The 16,909-nt window shown below is 36.6% G+C and overlaps 3 protein-coding genes across 4 annotated transcripts; 2 read left to right on the plus strand and 1 right to left on the minus strand.

The window, feature by feature from the left end:
* Positions 1-759: 759 nt before the first annotated feature.
* On the minus strand, positions 760-12,089 carry LOC134680086 (cilia- and flagella-associated protein 161). 2 transcript variants are annotated; one of them, XM_063539125.1, is made up of 12 exons: positions 11,926-12,089; positions 11,256-11,345; positions 10,947-11,019; positions 9,643-9,799; positions 9,081-9,165; positions 8,572-8,730; positions 7,777-7,866; positions 3,561-3,723; positions 2,846-3,087; positions 2,396-2,554; positions 1,007-1,096; positions 760-911 (listed from the first exon to the last, which is right to left on the minus strand). In XM_063539125.1, exons 1-12 carry the CDS (start codon positions 11,980-11,982, stop codon positions 816-818), a joined length of 1,461 nt encoding a protein of 486 aa, XP_063395195.1. In that variant the 5' UTR covers positions 11,983-12,089; the 3' UTR covers positions 760-815. The 2 variants fall into 2 exon arrangements, with proteins under 2 accessions (XP_063395195.1, XP_063395196.1); XM_063539126.1 differs by lacking the exons at positions 760-911; positions 1,007-1,096; positions 2,396-2,554; positions 2,846-3,087; positions 3,561-3,723 and adding an exon at positions 6,262-6,393.
* A 608-nt stretch (positions 12,090-12,697) lies between these two features.
* Positions 12,698-14,059, plus strand: LOC134680048 (PAXIP1-associated glutamate-rich protein 1-like). Its single transcript, XM_063539040.1, has one exon. The coding sequence runs from the start codon at positions 12,795-12,797 to the stop codon at positions 13,248-13,250; it is 456 nt and encodes a 151-aa protein (XP_063395110.1). The 5' UTR covers positions 12,698-12,794; the 3' UTR covers positions 13,251-14,059.
* Positions 14,060-14,545: 486 nt separating this feature from the next.
* On the plus strand, positions 14,546-16,398 carry LOC134680534 (cartilage-associated protein-like). Its single transcript, XM_063539654.1, has one exon. The coding sequence runs from the start codon at positions 14,747-14,749 to the stop codon at positions 15,848-15,850; it is 1,104 nt and encodes a 367-aa protein (XP_063395724.1). The 5' UTR covers positions 14,546-14,746; the 3' UTR covers positions 15,851-16,398.
* Positions 16,399-16,909: the final 511 nt, after the last annotated feature.

Raw genomic sequence — 16,909 nt, forward strand, 5'->3', positions numbered from 1 at the left:
TGTGTGTAGTTGAATACGGTATCCTAAAAACAGGCAAACAACCTCTGTAAAATGTAACGATGCGAGCGGTACGGCTACCATCAGTTTGGCATTGACATAAACGCTACCGTGGGCGTGAACGTAATTTACTTTCTATGCATCTCGCTCGTACTGACATATTAGTGCGAAAGAGATATACCTATAGGAAGTAAATTACGTTCACGATATCGTTTATGGCAATGCCAAACTGATGGTAGCCGTACGGAACACTAAATGCCTCGAGCTATCTCGGACTTGGCCAAATTATTTTATCGGGTTCCTCGTGGCGTGGGCACGTTGTACATACATGTTTTGTCTTACCTATTCATAATAATGGTAGCGATTCTTGCATAATTGGTAATTCAGTCTGCCGGCCTAGCCAAGGTTACAATCGCTATCGCTTCGACAACGAAAAGCTTTATGTCTCTCTATCACTCTTCTATATTAGTGCGACAGTGACAGTTGCGTTTCGATCGCTACGGAGCGTAAGCGATTGGCATCTTGGCTACGCGGCCTGATTAGATGTAGACAGCCGATTTGAAAAGAATCCCCGTTTTTGTAAGCCAGCCGATTTTGGGTATAATAGGCAATAATGAGCAAGTTATCAGTATGTACAGTTACCTGCAATAGTATAGTACTTTTCTAGGGTCGCAAAAATATGTGACACGCTCTTATGGCTCTACAAATAAAATCGTGTCAGATATTTTTGCGGCCTTCATTGTGTAACATATTATTGCAGGTGACTGTACATACTTCATTTGGTATGCATATTACGCTGCAAGCGACTGAAAAGTCCATCAGTCTTTGGCGATGGGAATGTGAATATGCCAAACGTTATTCGGCAATTCGCGCCCAAATATGTCTAAGCAGGTTTTCATCGTGGGAGCGAAAATCTGTAACAAAACATGATGCATTTAATTAATTTCTGCCATTTATTGAAATAGGACTACTCAAATCTTAATTAAATTCCTCGACTTTGACGACTTACTTTCCCGTAGAATCCCAATTCCCACTTCCCGGTGTCCACGCCTAAATTAATATTGGTGGCGCAATGATTTATTATAATGTCTTCATTTACCTAAAAAATAAATATTTTATATGATTTGAATTTAAGCAGATGCGTCTACAAAAATGTTGCTGACATCTTGTCGACAATATTCCCGGTATTTATATATAATATACATACATGGAATGCTGAGTAAGCCGATTCTGGAGCGCATAGACATCACATGCGCATTTCCAAATTTTTATATTTGTATATGTATATTTTACCCATCGAGTAAAATACAAGTACATTTGAATATGACATATGTATACAATTTTACTGCTTCGGCAACTTACTATAAAGCCAGATTTTTGACAAAACGGTACTTGCTCGGGTGCTCTATCATCAACCCCCTTTACCGACAGAAAAATAACATAATATATACCTATGTTTAGTTTAATAATAATAATTTGCCTAGCCCTGCTGCCGGCGGCTTTTTATAATGTGTTTATATATTTTTTGTAATGTTTTACAAGTGTTTTTATATTGTAGGTATGTACCTTTATACTCATACATTGTAAAACCCTGACCTAACAAGGAAGGGTACCCAACCCAACTGTCCGACTCCGATTTGATTTATTTTGATATATGTTATAGAGTAGTCTAAAATAACGGACATGTTTTTTTTTAGCTGCCCAAACTCAACCTGTTAGGAGAAAATGGCCTTCAAAGTACTGAAAATTGACCAAACCTAATTTCTATGAAAATTTTTTTTCAAAAAAATTGATAATTTATTACTGGCTTCGTTATATGTTGGAGAACATGAATAAAGAATGGGGACGTGTTTTATCATTTCACCACAAACTCATTTTTTATATAAAAAAAAATATATATATATATATAATAAATAACTATAATAAATATATTTTTATATAAAAAATGAGTTTGTGGTGAAATGACAAAACACGTCCCCATTCTTTATTCATGTTCTCCAACATATATATAATTAATTATCAATTTTTTTGAAAATTTTTTTTCATACAAATTAGAAGGTTTGGTCAATTTTCATTACTTTGAAGGCCATTTTCTCCTAACAGGTTGAGTTTGGGCAGCTAAAAAAAATACGTGTCCGTTATTTTAGACTACTCTATAACATATATCAAAATAAATCAAATCGGAGTCGGACAGTTGGGTACCCTTCCTTATAAGAGTCAAGTTAAATAAAGATAATGATAACGTATAGTTAGTGTAAATAGGAGCCCAATAATGGTCGCCCGTAGGTTGGAGCCGTTGCAGCTAATTCTCTAGTTAAACTTTCTTTTAATTTCGAGTTTTCCTGCTATGTGTCCCGATATCTTTTTAAAAAGAAAAATCAAAATCAGGTAGGCTTACTGGGACTTGTTTCCCTTCCTGTTCAAAGCGAGAGATGTTAGGCCTCTGGACGGGCAGGATTCGCCAGCGCGTGCTTGACACCGCGTGCTCGCTCAGGAACAACGCGAACTTTCCGCACAAACCCGGGATTGGGTTCGGGTCGAACCTCACGTAAAGGGGCTAAAAATAATGTAGTATTAGGGTTTGCATCAAATTACTTAGTTAATTAATAAAATGCAACTTTCAGCCACTGATTGCAAGGAATAAAGAGAGCCTTTCCGAACGAGTGTGGTGAAAAATGGTTATTTACTTTTTGGATAATAAAGACCTTAGGAACGAATCGCATGCGATTATCGATACAATGCGGCATAATCTATCGATTGAATTCGTTGCACCTATTTAGTCGGGCGGTAATGTCGGTAAAAAAGTTTTTTAAATTACCTTCATATATACATTTTTAATTATAATCACCTTTGTCTTCACTGTTTTAGAGAGAGTTAGAAGAAATTCCTGATTATACTTCAAAACTTCGTGTTCCCGATTGCAGTAATCGGCACTGGTTATCACGAAGGTGTGTTTTTCTTGTGGCACCACATCCTGGTGAGCTACCACCGAGCATCCATCTTGGAGCTCTTGTGAGAACAGTATTTCATCAGCCGAAATTGAACCACCCAAGAAGAGACCCTTATATTCCGGACTGGGATTGTTTGAAACTGCAAGAATTTAGTTGCAATACTTGCAATATTGTTACTGTGCATTGAAAATTTAAGAACCCAAGTTAAAATGACAACATTTAAGTCTGATACAATGTGAATCTGCTTAAATCTGCCAATCCGTAATCCGTTGATAAATTAGGCGTCTTTCTAATTGAGGCATCAGCAAGCAAGTAGCATCAGGTTAAAGACCTGTCAAGATGGGGACAATTTTTCGCCAGTTTAGGTTACAAACGTTCTTGTATGTATATATAGTAGGATGGAAACCGTAACAAAAAAGAGGTAGAGGTTACATCAAGTGAGGTAGATATGTTTTTTTTTTGGTAGTGACGAAATAGGTATAGAAAAAAACAAGTTTTCCACCTCAAAAGCCCTTCGGATCATTGTATGTAAATAAATGATTTTTCAATATACCAAATAACAAAGAATCTATATCCGTCTTAGCATAGATTATACTTTTGAAAGTTTCTAACCTGATACGTAAGGTGCAACCAATGAAATCTTGGCACCAAAATAAGTGCTTCCCGTAGACTGAGTCAAGACGGTGGGTTTATTAAGGTTTTCAGTCATCTTCCGGTATCTGGCAAGTATCATGTCACCAGCTTCCATTTGATTCCGAAATGTCTCCAATTTGTACTAAAAATGGAGTGATCAAATAAAATTAATGATGGATACTCGTAATGTCACGAAACTCCTTGATATATGTAAACAAGTACGTACGTAGGTACCTAACGTAATTTTTTGTAGACTATAATTTTCCTCTTGGCCCAAATTGAGCTATTTCTCAGTGTAATTTTTGTAACCTTACAGCAGCGGTCGGCAACCAGCGGCCCGCGGGCCACATGCGGCCCGCGAACCTCTGACTTGCGGCCCGCGAGCCTCCCTGGCTATTTTGTATGTAATACTAGCTGTTGCCCGCGACTTCGTCCGCGTGGAATCTTATCTTCAACATTTTACATCTTTAGTACCTATACCTAGGTACCTATAATTTTCATATCCAAGCAATGTTGAAATGAAGTACTTTTCTTTTTTAGCAAGTTGTATGAAGTTTTAAGTCAAGTGGATTTTGATGTTGGTTGCTGAAATTACTTTTCTTGTATTCTCATAATAGGTACCTATGCCCTTATACAAAGATTCAAGTTCCGCATTCACAAAATATCTGATCACCATACAAACTTTCAACCCCTTTCTCACCACCTTGGGGGATGATTTTCAAAAAATGCTTGAATTAGTTTTCATGTTTTTTAATTTAATACCTTTTTTTGCAAAAAGTTCAAGTACCTAGCTTAAAATTAAATTTACACCCCAAGATAAACTTTCATCCCCTTTTTAGCCCCCTTAGGGGTTGAATTTCCAAAAACGTTGCATTTACTTTTTTTTTGTAATCGGCTATTATGTCTTTCTAAAGAAGTTTCAAAGCATTTGTAATGGATTCAAACTTTGACCCCATTTTAACCCTCTTAGGGGATGAATTTTACAAAATCGCTGAAATCATTTTTATTGTCTTCTAATAATATCCCCAAGTCCCGCGCTCCAAAAAATGTTTGATATCCATACAAACTTTCAACCTCTTTTTCACCACCTTAGGGGATGAATTTTCAAAAGCGCTGAAATTAGTTTTCTTGTATTATAATTTAAAACGTTTTTACAAAGTTTCAAGTTCCTAGCTTAAAATAAAATTTGCACCCGCAGACGAACTTTCATCCCCTTTTTAACCCCCTTAGGGGTTGAAATTCCAAAAACGTTGCAATAATTTTTTTTTTTGTAATCGGCTATTATGTCTTTCTAAGGAGTTTCAAAACCATTTGTAATGGATTCAAACTTTCAACCCCTTTTTAACCCTGTTAGGGGATGAATTTTACAAAACGCTGAAATTACTTTTCCCATCTTTTAATAATAGCCCTAAATACAAAGATTCAAGTCCCACACTCGAAAAAATGTTTGATATCCATACAAACTTTCAACCCCTTTTTCACCACCTTAGAGGACGAATTTTCAAAAACGCTGAAATTAGTTTTCTTGTATTTTATTATATTATATCATTTTAAGAAGTTTCAAATTCCTAGCTCAAAAGAAAACTTTAACCCCATACTTGATACCTGAGCAAGCGAAAATTCTAAAATTGTGTGTTAAAAAGTTCGCCACCGAGAATAACATAAATTTTCACCATACCAATGCGATGAAAATACTAATTGTAAGGCATTATAAATAAAATGTAGGTAAATCAACGCTATTAAATTACTATTTATTATCTATAATATTATTTGTCATTGAAAATCATCACTTTAGTGAATTCTACCAGGCAACAAAAGGAAATAACTCAAAATTAACAAAAAATTACCTACTTTGCCACTCTTGTGGGTACAATAATATGCTACATCTGTCATCAGTTTGAATGAATAAAGAGAGGCTTTAGGAGCTGGTGTAGTGGAAACATTAATGTATCGTCGATCATAGCCTTTAATAATCTTTATTATTCTAAAATTCCAATTTCTACGAGTAAAATTGGATTTTGGAGGAAGGTTTGATTTCTCACTAATCAGTGAGAAATCAAACCTTCATGAGCACCAGGAAAGGCCCTTTCGTGAAACAGAACGGAATAATAGCAAGGCGAAGCGGCTATCGTTTTACTAACGAACAGAATAACCTCACCTCCTCCAATTTGGCAGATTCATACCAATTACCGAGAAGCACGCGGTTACAGTAAACAATGCCTTTGTCTTCGTCCAATTTCGACAGCTTCGACATTTTGTAGTGAACTAATATACAATTCTCGTGACCTGGTTTTTACACAAAGTATTTGCGAGCACGGATTTATGTACAGTAGGTACATATATATACCTCACATATACCTCCTTGAGAGTGATCAAGTGACACTATATGTCAAACATCGATCGTTTTTATATTAGGTTCTCTCCAGAGGCTGCATTAATTGATTATTAAGGAGGTTAAATATATTTCAAGTCGTTAGTGAGTATCATAGAGTTATAATATTCTAGGTCCATGGTGAGTATTATATTCTTTGGACCCCGCATGTTGAAATGTCATTTGACTATAAAGGTCACTTGAAGTCTCACTCAGTGAGCAAAATCGCATTTTGCTCACTATAGGACCTTCTATGTTTTCAGTGAATTATACACAAAAATGAAATTTCCAAAAGCGTGTATTAAAAGTAGATATATAAAAGTAACGGATCGACATCTATTCCTTCTTCTTGGTCGCAACGTCGCTCACTAGCGAGAATATGTTTTCAGCCGTGGACCGTTTGTGCACGTCGATGAAGTCGCGGCACGTTACACCGCACTCCTAGCGAACGAGAATGTTAATTAATAATATAATATATTGATGATGATTCGACGATCATTGTCCCGATAGTTGTTTCAGCGGACGGTGTAATAATGAAGAGTCTCGACCAACATCGAGAGACTCTCGCTAGGTGGTTGGATCAAGGGTCAGAGCGGCTACCGCGAAAACCGAAATTCGCAAATTGCGGGGATCTTTCTCTTTTACTCCAATGAAGGCGTAATTAGAGTGACAGAGAAAAATGCCCGCAATTCACGAATTTCTGTTTTCGCGGTAGCCCCTCAGATTCAGAAGGCGGTGATCTTGTAACACGGCGCGGATAGTCCGATCCGATAGGCCTTACCTCGCTGCCGGCGGCACCCTATAATCTGTTTCTTTAGTTATTTAGATTACAGAGTATAGGTTAGGTTTTTTATAATGTTTATATGCATATTGTAAAAAACCTAAACTGAGAGTTTAAATGAATAAAGGAGAATAATAATCACACCATTTGTAACTGTGTGATATAGTTAATAGTTTGCATATAAATTATTCCCATTTTTCCCCACTTTATTGGTGTGGGGACAAATGGGAACACATCATTATCCGATATTTTCCCATTTGTTCCCGCCTGGAGCAGATGGAATAAGCGCTTCATATAAATGAATAAATTCCATTTGTCCTCGTTTCCCATTTGTCTCCAACTCACATATATGACACGAACAAATAAAAATACACCAATAATGAGTGTATTCCCATTTAATAGTTTGAAGCAAAATTAACATTAATTATTAGTTTATGAAAAAAATATTTAATTCCATTAAACGTTAATGCAATTGAGAGTAATTCTAATCAATTTTTTGAAACTTTAATGCCATTAAATAGGCAATTAGATTAACAATCAATGTAATTAAACGTCTCAAGATTCAATTCTAAGTAACTTTAATTAAATTGATGCGTAATGCAATTGATTAATTGCGGAATTAATGGTTAATGCAATTGATTAATTGTTAATTAGAATTAACCATTACGGCCAACACTGGTTAATAGTAACACCATAAATATAGGTGAGCCCTAATAAGATACAGGCTTGGCCTATTTTGGGGCTTACCGGACGCCGTTTGTACATGCTACTCTATTCTTAGTTATTCTCAATAAATGTATTCTTTTTATTCTTATTCTTATCTTCTATGATAATTGGTTAGGTGACGTTACAGACCATAAAAATAATGCCAGCAGCGACCGCATCAAGCGATTCGCTCAGAGGTCTCGAAACTATAGCCTGCGGACCGAATCATTAAAGCGACTTATCTGGGCACCATACAATTAATACATTTTAGTAGGTATCACCAATAATTTTAAGTATATCTATCAGGGGTTATAAATTTGTAATAAATGACCACATACCAAGCCAAAGAACGTTTGCATCCAGTTTTGATACATGACGCTCAAACTCTTGTCAGCAACGCAATTCTTTATGATAAGCTTTTTGCCAGTCTGAAAAAGTCGCCATAAAATGTGATATAAAAATGTATTCCTATGTAGGTAAAGTTGCATACGTTTAAAGAGGAATGGGGACGGCCGCTGCTAAATACAAACGTGTAGTCTCCATTTTCCTTTCTAGACATTAACATTGTAGAAAGGATTTTTTGCGACAATTTGATGTATATTTGAGTAAAATTCAAATAAAGCTATTCCCCTTCGATTGACTTTAATTCGATTTGTTAATTATTATAAAAGTTAAGTACGGAAAACGAATTCCATACAAACTCTTAAGTAATTAAAAAAATTTAAAATATCAAACAGGGACATACCTACTTAGCTGTTGTTAATACACATCCAATTGTTTCAAAATATTTTCAATAATGTTAATATCCAGAGACGAAAATGGAGGCTATACGTTTGTATATGTCGGCGGCCGATCGTAAGATCAGGCAGATCGTAATGTTCCTGTGTAATGTTTTGACGATAGTCACATTAATCCAAGATATACTTAGGTAGGATAGATTCGTTAGGTTGCTTCAGATGCCCGAAGGGTAAACTGCCCAGAAATAGGAGGAAGGCTCAGGGAACGAGTCAAAGATTTTCACATTTCACGATATGCCTAGAAATTTCACGATATGCCTGATCTTACGATCAGCCGCCGACATATACAGGCGGTTTCGGGCCAATCGTCCACTTTAGGAAACAAAGCTGAAAAACCTCAATAGGTTTGCCAATGCCTTCAAGGCGGTCGCAAGGCAGCAACGGCACGGTGGTCCAGCGGCAGTTGGTGTCTCGCTTGGCGCTGAGCCGGATGGGGATCCGGTTTGACGGCTCCGGCACCACGGAGTTCTGGTACCGGACGTAAAGCGGCGGCGCCTGAGCATAACAAAACGGGATATGTATTTTTTATACTACTCCATCTGAATTTCTAAGCGCCACTTGCACCATCCCTCTAACCCGGGGTTAAGCGGCTAAACCGGTTACCTTCTCGGGCCCATTTGCACCATTCCACTAACCCGGGGTTAAGCGGTGAAACTATTAACCTAGTGTCAAATTGTATGGCTAACCATGGCAGTTCTTGGTTTAACCGGTTAACCCCGGGTTAGTGGAATGGTGCAAGTGGGCCTCGGTGTCAAATTGTACTGGTAACTCCATACATGTTTAACCGGTTAACCCAGGGTTAGTGGAATGGTGCAAGTGGCCCTAAGTGTTCAATTTATAGTTACATCTGGGTCTCCGTAATTTTCTGCCTTCAAGAAAAATTGGTCTCCGTAATTAACTTTCTTGCCACGGATGGACTCGTCTTCAATGCTGTAAAGAAAATGAACGTAAGGACCCAGTGAACGTTTTAGTGGCATTCGTGTTCTATAGTTACATTTATATAGATAACATACAATACAGTCAGTGTCAAATAGATAGTGAATCCCTAAGTAGTCAATTAGATATATCGTGATACAACTGTGTTCCCAGAGAAAACATCAGGGTGTGGTGAACGGACGTAGGTATGGCCTCTTTTGCCGTCATTACCTATAATAGATGCTGACTACACTTCCGTGTACTCATTCGAAGCATGACATGTTGCTTCGGTAAGTACATCACAAGACATGCAGCCTTATTCTGAGGCAGCCGTCGTATACCTTATGTTTCCTACCTAGCCCACTATAAAAATGACGCATGGTGTCATACATGCATGGCAGTCTCAAACCATCCTGGCGGAGCATGGTTATAAAGCGATAAGATCGGTTTTAGGTATAAATTACTGAGGACGGCCCATCTAAACCCATGTACCTGAGTATAACGAAGGTATTCCGGCAACATGGCGTCATGAGCGGGCTGAGCGTCATAAGGCAGCCGTCGTGTATGTTCTGTTCACAGTCCACTTCTCTTGCGCCGACTTGGCTGGACAGAGCCAGCCCGTATTTCTGCACGCCGCCTGCACCTTTGACTACGTGTGAAGTGTAAGATTGCAATTTTTAAGCAGTGGCGAATTTTCCCTAAGGCTCAGTAGACCCGGGCCTCGGGCCTAGGGCAGTAAGATATTAGGGGTAGCAAATTGTGACAAAAAAATCGCTGATGATAACAAGAAATATAACTCAAAATGTAGTCAATATGATAGGTGCTAAGAAAGGGGGCGGCTACATGGCCTGGGGCGGCAAAGACTGCAAATAGTTACTCCACTGTATTTAAGATTATGCAAATATGACAGCAAATATATTAGCTTCACTTTTTATGCTGGCACTTCACATGGCGTGGTTCGCGTAGGCGTAGCGTGCATACGACACGTTTGTATCTACAGTAGAATCCGTTTATTATGACTCCGCTTATACTGACCAACCGCTTACTATGACGTAATTACTGTGCGAAGTTTGGTTTTCATATAAAATTCTTTGTGACAAATTCAGATAAGATGACTTCGCTTATAGTGACAAACCGCTTACCTAACCTTTACCCTTTTAACCTTTTGCTTTTTTTTTCGCTTTTTAGTGACCTAAAAATCCTATTTCCATGAAATTATGTCCGGTTATACTGACACATTCGCTGGTTTTCGTGGCCGTCATCACATCTTTCCCTTCGAGGACGTTTGGTGCGTTCGTGGCGTGTAAGGTATTTTAGTTTTGACAAGTTGATATTTGTTACAAGTTTAATAAAACTCATTTCTCATAAAGGAATTTGAGATTAATTTGGAAAACAACAAAAATAAGAAGTACAAGTATGTTTTATATGACATCCGCTTAGTATGACGTGTTTGTCACTTCCCTTCGATGTCATTATAAGCGGATTCTACTGTACTTTGAACTTCGTTTGAGCATAAGTTAACGCATTCACTGCCAGGGCTATAACCGCGAAAATCGAAGTTCGCAAATTGCGGGCATTTTTCTCTGTTACTCTAATTACGCCTTAATTGGAATAAAAGAGAAAGATCCCCGCAATTTGCGAATTTCGGTTTTCGCGGTAACCCCTCAGGTGCCAGGGGGCGTGGCCTAGGAACAAACTTGTATGACGGTGGACGCACATGTGCGTCGGGGGCAGTGAATGTGTTAATAGTAAAGGATACACGACACGCATATACAGAAATTGATACCGGTTATTACCTGGTATATCCGGAGCTATTAATTGGACATTGTATCCAAACATTGCATAATTTCCACTGATGGCTAGTGGCCTCTGGAAATCGTAGTAAATAGTTCATGTAATTATTTTATACAAGTACGTAGTCACCAACAAAATGTGCCATGCAACAGAACTTACAACATATTTTTACATAGGTTGATATAGGTAATTCTTTCATCATTTAGCTATGTCACGTTATGTTAAACAGTTATTTAATAAATCATAAGAATGAAAATATGCTAATTTCTGAATAGTAAAAATGTAAGTTATTAATTTTGAGCTTCATTTACCTCTTTCAGCAAATTGCTATACAAAGTCCTCGCTTTTTGTACCAGAAGTTCACGCCTGTCTCGTTTGCGCAAAAAGAATTTGAAGTCATCCTGGTGATTTGGAAAAAAAAATATAGGTACAGATATAAATAAATGCTCAAATTCTCTATATGTGTACCTACATCCAAATGCTGACCATTGGGCATGATGATATCGCGACCGTGGGACTAGGCCTTGATTAGTCTTCCTAACTCGTGAAATTCAGTCGTGCTAACTCGGATCCTAACTAAGCGCCACTTGCACCAATGCACCATTCTACTGACCCCGGTTTAACCGGTTAAACCTGGAATTACCATGGTTACCAGTACTATTTGACACTAAGTTAACGGTTTAACCGGTTAACCTCGGGTTAGTGTGATGGTGCAAGTGGCCCTAACTAGCATACTAAAACTTAGTTCCTAGTTGGTGCAATCAAATGAGGTTTCTTTTTAGGAACCTTACTTGCTAAACGCAGCTACGCCTAATATAGTTATTTAGGATTAGGTCATTTAGAGCCACCTGCACCATCCCACTAAACCGGGGTTAACCGGTTTAACCCCGGGTTAGTGGGATGGTGCAATTGGCCCTTAGAGTTTTGAATTAATTGGACAATATCGCGTCCGCGGAAGCCAAGAGGTTAAATATTACGTACTTCATTTTTAAGACGTTCTTCGACCCAATTACCAACAAGTACACCATTGTTATACATCCCTACTGCATGTATGTATAAATTTAGTACCTAAATAGAAAATTAAAGTCAGTTAATGCTAATTTAAACTAAAGTATAAATAATCAGTAGCTAATAAAACTTTGGAAAAAGGATTAATGACATTTGTCATGTTTCAATCAAAGAGTAAGCAGGTAATTTTTAAAAACTATAATTTTCATTGTTAAATCGGTTTCCAGGTTGTTTTACTTTATAAGATTAGTTTCTCCTTTGAGTTTCTCAAATGAAATTTGAATTTTGTAGGGGTAGGTCACGGGTAGGTGAACAAAATTTTCGCCTGCTTTTTTCAAAATTACCACCTTTTTCTATTGAAGGAAATGTTTTGTCAGCCTCAAGAAAAAAGTCAATAGATAAAGTGTATTCTGTTTTGATGAAGTAAAGTTTAATTTCACTTGCAAAAAGGAAACAGGAAACATGCCGACAGAGAGGCACAAGCGCTGTCCCTTTCGAAATGTTGCCAATCAGAAAACCATCGTTTGTCTATGCATGGATGCATCCAGTACGACAGTCTGTGTCGTACTTAACAGTGTCGATTGGATACGAAATCGTGTATACAAAACTTTATCATGCTAAAAATACTAGATTCTACGTTCAAGCGTTCAATAACTGTATTAAAAAAATTTTTTTCATTCAACAGCCACAGTAAGCCACAGCCATGACATTATGTCATTTGTCAAATCGAATACTTCAAGAGGTCGGCCTTTGCGGTTTGCGGTCGGCGTTTTGTTTTTATACTGCTTTGTTTACAATAACATATTTGTTATAATTAACATTGAGGATACCTGTTTCTAAAAATGACTGAAGTCGATCTGCAGGGTGATGATTGGGACTTACCGTGTTCGGATGACGAACTTTCAAAACATGGCACTAATATCGGAAAAAGCTGGGTGGTGGAAGCAAACGAATTAGAAGAACTTTACAATACTATTGATAAAGGCGGAACTTTGTCGCTGGAATGGAAATGTTCAGGTCGTCGAGCGCCTTCGCCAATACCTGTGACGAAAGAAAGTAAGCCTGAAGTGCTTGTCTCGCCAGTAAGAGAGGAAAAGTCTGATTTCGATTTTATGGATGAAGTAAGTTCGCTGCGATTGCGAGTGCGACGGGAGGGCGAAGACACGCTCCGCGGTTCTGCCAAGAAGAAAACGACGTCGTTTGATGGCATTCTATCAAACCTGATTCGTCACAAGCGCATTGAGCAAATGGAAATGCAAGCAAACACACCCACTTCATCATCCCCAAACACCTCTTGACCCTGTGAAAGTGTGAAGCCTGACACTAAAATTTAAACAGTCTGTTATATGGAATTTGTGATTATAATATCCACATGATTTCTATGTGATCAGAATGAAGGATATGGGAATGGAATATGGGCTTAAAATCTGACTTTCACTAGGGCATGTTTCCAAACTGTGCACTATGTACATATCCCTATGTTAGCTGATTTAAGGAGTGTTGAAAACTGGTAAGCCCATTTTGCTAAAAAGTTGAAGTTTTTAGATAGAACTTTGAGCAGAATAATTTTTGAAGAGTATCCCAAAAAAAATGGAACATCAATATAATACACTATAAAAAAAGACTTATAATCCTTGAACTATGAAGAAGCAGCATAAATAAAACATTCATGTTTAAAGCAGCCGGTTAAATTATGAACTAACCCCACTCCTCCTCAGATTACATAATCAATACCATTCAGTTTAAGCTAAAGCTGTTACGTTTTGGGCAAGTTAAGATTAAAAGCTATAAGAATAAACCTCAACACCAGATGTGTATTTTAGAGATTTGGCACCCCAGGCAAATTAGATTCACTGCCCCATTAAGTGATCATAATGTATCTCATATAAAGAAATAAAACCGTTTTGCCACCCCTTGCAGCCTGCTGTAAATATGCCCCTGCTCAACACATATACATATATGTACATACTACTGAATCTGCCTTAGGACATAAGACAGTTCTCCCTACTTTACTGATAAAAATGGGAGTTCAACTATACAAATTCCATGAATGTATGCTTTTTTATAAGTCATTATTATCATAATAATATAGAATTGTATAGTAGTTAGTAGCTCATAGTTTAGTAATAACAAAATTGAATACCTAAATAAAATAATCTTAAAATATATTTTTTATTTGTAAAAGAAAAAAAGCCCAGTTTTCCATACAATTTATTTGACGGACGAAATTGGATTGCCAGACTATCTCTCTTAGCAGTGCCAGACTATCTGAAAAGGATAGAATCAATAACGCTTGAACATACCTTGAACCTTACCTTACAAACGGGCCGTAATCAACCATGGCATATTATTTTTAGGTGATGTGTGCACGAATGGTGAAACTGGTGGGGTCAAACCAAGAATATTTATGGAAGGAACAAGTAGCGTCAAAGAAGTCAATAAATAAAATATACTCATATGTACATATGACATTTAAAGTTTAATTTTGCTTGGTAAGGACCAGTAAGGACGAAAGACCATCGAACAAGGATGGTCCCAAGGAAACGGAAAGACTTCTGTCTCATGCCTCTGTCCCTTTCTATCTTCTAAATGTTGCCATTCAGGAAAAATATAGCGAAATGTCATTCTTGTCGATGTAATGAAGTTCGCCTATTAATAATCTGCGAGTTCGCCGATAGCTGACGAAATGCTGACGAACGAGTTAACTTTTAATTAGAGTAAAGTAAAATAAAACTAAATAGATTACGTAGACCAAACTAAAAATAAATATTGTCGCGTGGATATTTCGTGTAAAATGTCTCCTCCTATTTTAAAATATTTGAGTATTTTGCTATTGTTTGCTTCGTGCAATGGTAAATCACTACTATCAATTGAGAAAATTTATTTAAAAGGTGTGCAAGCGTATACTGGCGAGAGATGGAGTGAGTGCATATCGAAGTTTGAAGAATCTTTACATTTGTATAAACTTTACAATTCTATCTTTATAAACTGTGGAGTAAAATGCAAAACTCAAGCAAAACACTCACAAATTGAAGCAAACTATAATGAATTACAAGTTTTCGAATCATATTTAAATGAAAGATATTGTTTAATAAACTGCAGAGATAAAGAACTTGAAGCAGTTCGCATTAACAGTAATGTAAAGGATACAATATTACAAGATTTTGAATCACGAAAGCCTTACGGATACTTACACGTGTGTTACTTCCAAATGAATGCACTGCAGAAAGCAGCATCAGCCTCCTATACATATTTCCAAGCTCATAAGACGGATGATGTGATGAAGAATAATGTCAAATTTTACATTGGACTGCCCGAAGTGAGCCTGAATGAAATGGTTGACTTGGAAAGTGAAGATTTTGAGGTCTTGCACAAAGTTGGGTTGGAGTCTTATGAACAGAAAAAATGGGGGGAAACAATTATGGCCATGGAGGAAGTCATAGCAGATTATTTGGCCTGGGAAATGGGTTGCCGTGTGGCCTGTGAGCACCTACCGGAGCAAGAGTGGTCTCCAGAATTTGTCATCTCTGTGTCAAACAATATGCTATCCCTGTTGCAATGCAGACAGCAATGTCAAAACAAACTCTCAATACTGGGTTTTAAATCTGGTATTGAATTCCTAGCCGATACCTTGAATTATTTGCAAATATCTTATTATCATTCTGATAAATTTGAAGAAGCAGCAATGGCTGTAGCTAGTTATTTAACCTTAATGCCTAAGGATGAAGATATGCTTCATAACAGGGCACTTTATGGTTCCTTTATTGATAAAAATGCATTCAATGCAAGGCCTGATATTGTGTATTATTTAAAAAATGATTTTTATGAAAAGGAAATTTTGTCCCACTTTCATCAAACAAATACTATTGATACCAATGCACATTCTGAAGAGTTCTAGTCTTATAATAATGTGAACATACATTTTATAACATTAAAATCAATATTTAAATGTGTCAATGAGGTTAAAAAAATACTAACTACAGAAAATAATAATCATCATTTTATATCCATTTTAATTTTGCTGGCTATGTCTTATTTTTCCAGTATAGATTAGACTTATCAGACCCAGTGCCATATTAAGTAGGTCATTATACTTTTATATATGTAGGTTTATATAAGTAACTGTTGTTCCTACTTATACTGATAATAAATGTAGTTAGGTACTATTATTAATAGGTATTATGATCTACATACTGTTGGTCAAATTATGAGATAACAGTTTTTATTTAATTTACATATCTAATCATAAGTCATTTCAATGTGCCTTAACATAAGTGTAATACATATTATGAATGTTGACTAAAGTAGGCATTAATTTTATAATACACTTTAAGTTTACATTTTTATACTTGCTTTGTATACATGATGAATTTTAATATTAGTAATAATAATTACAGTGCCATAAACTAAATGTTAGTATGTACCTACAGTGCCATTTTTGTAATATATGCCAAAGAAATTTAGTAACAGTTTTCTTTATTTTTATTACTTACTATAATTTTAAGTGCTACTGTGAACTAATTGGGAATTATAAATGATACTATAACCAGGAATACATCAGGAATAGTAATAAGGATGTAATTCACATCTTTAGGGCCTCGAATTTGCTAAATAAAAGGCCCCTAACCTGTAATTGCTGTCTGTCTGTCTTAATAACTACTAATATTATTGTTAGAAAGAGAGGCTTATAGAGAATGGAGGACTTAGAACCCTACTTATATACAAATATAAAGATGCATATAGATACGTAGGTCCGAATTTATTTAACTACGAGGCTATCGTTTTCAACACTTACAGTGAAACAAATAATTTCAATCAAGCAGCTGTGGTTCGTCATCACTTGTGAAACCGCCCTAACCTAAAGTATTAAAGTTGCCTACTTACTTCATATTAAAAATTAATTAATATTTATTAAGTAAATTTAGCACCCCATAACAGTAACTCATAAAAGTTTTAT

This window comes from Cydia fagiglandana, chromosome 3 (assembly GCF_963556715.1).
Source record: "Cydia fagiglandana chromosome 3, ilCydFagi1.1, whole genome shotgun sequence".
Classification (NCBI taxonomy): domain Eukaryota; kingdom Metazoa; phylum Arthropoda; class Insecta; order Lepidoptera; family Tortricidae; genus Cydia; species Cydia fagiglandana.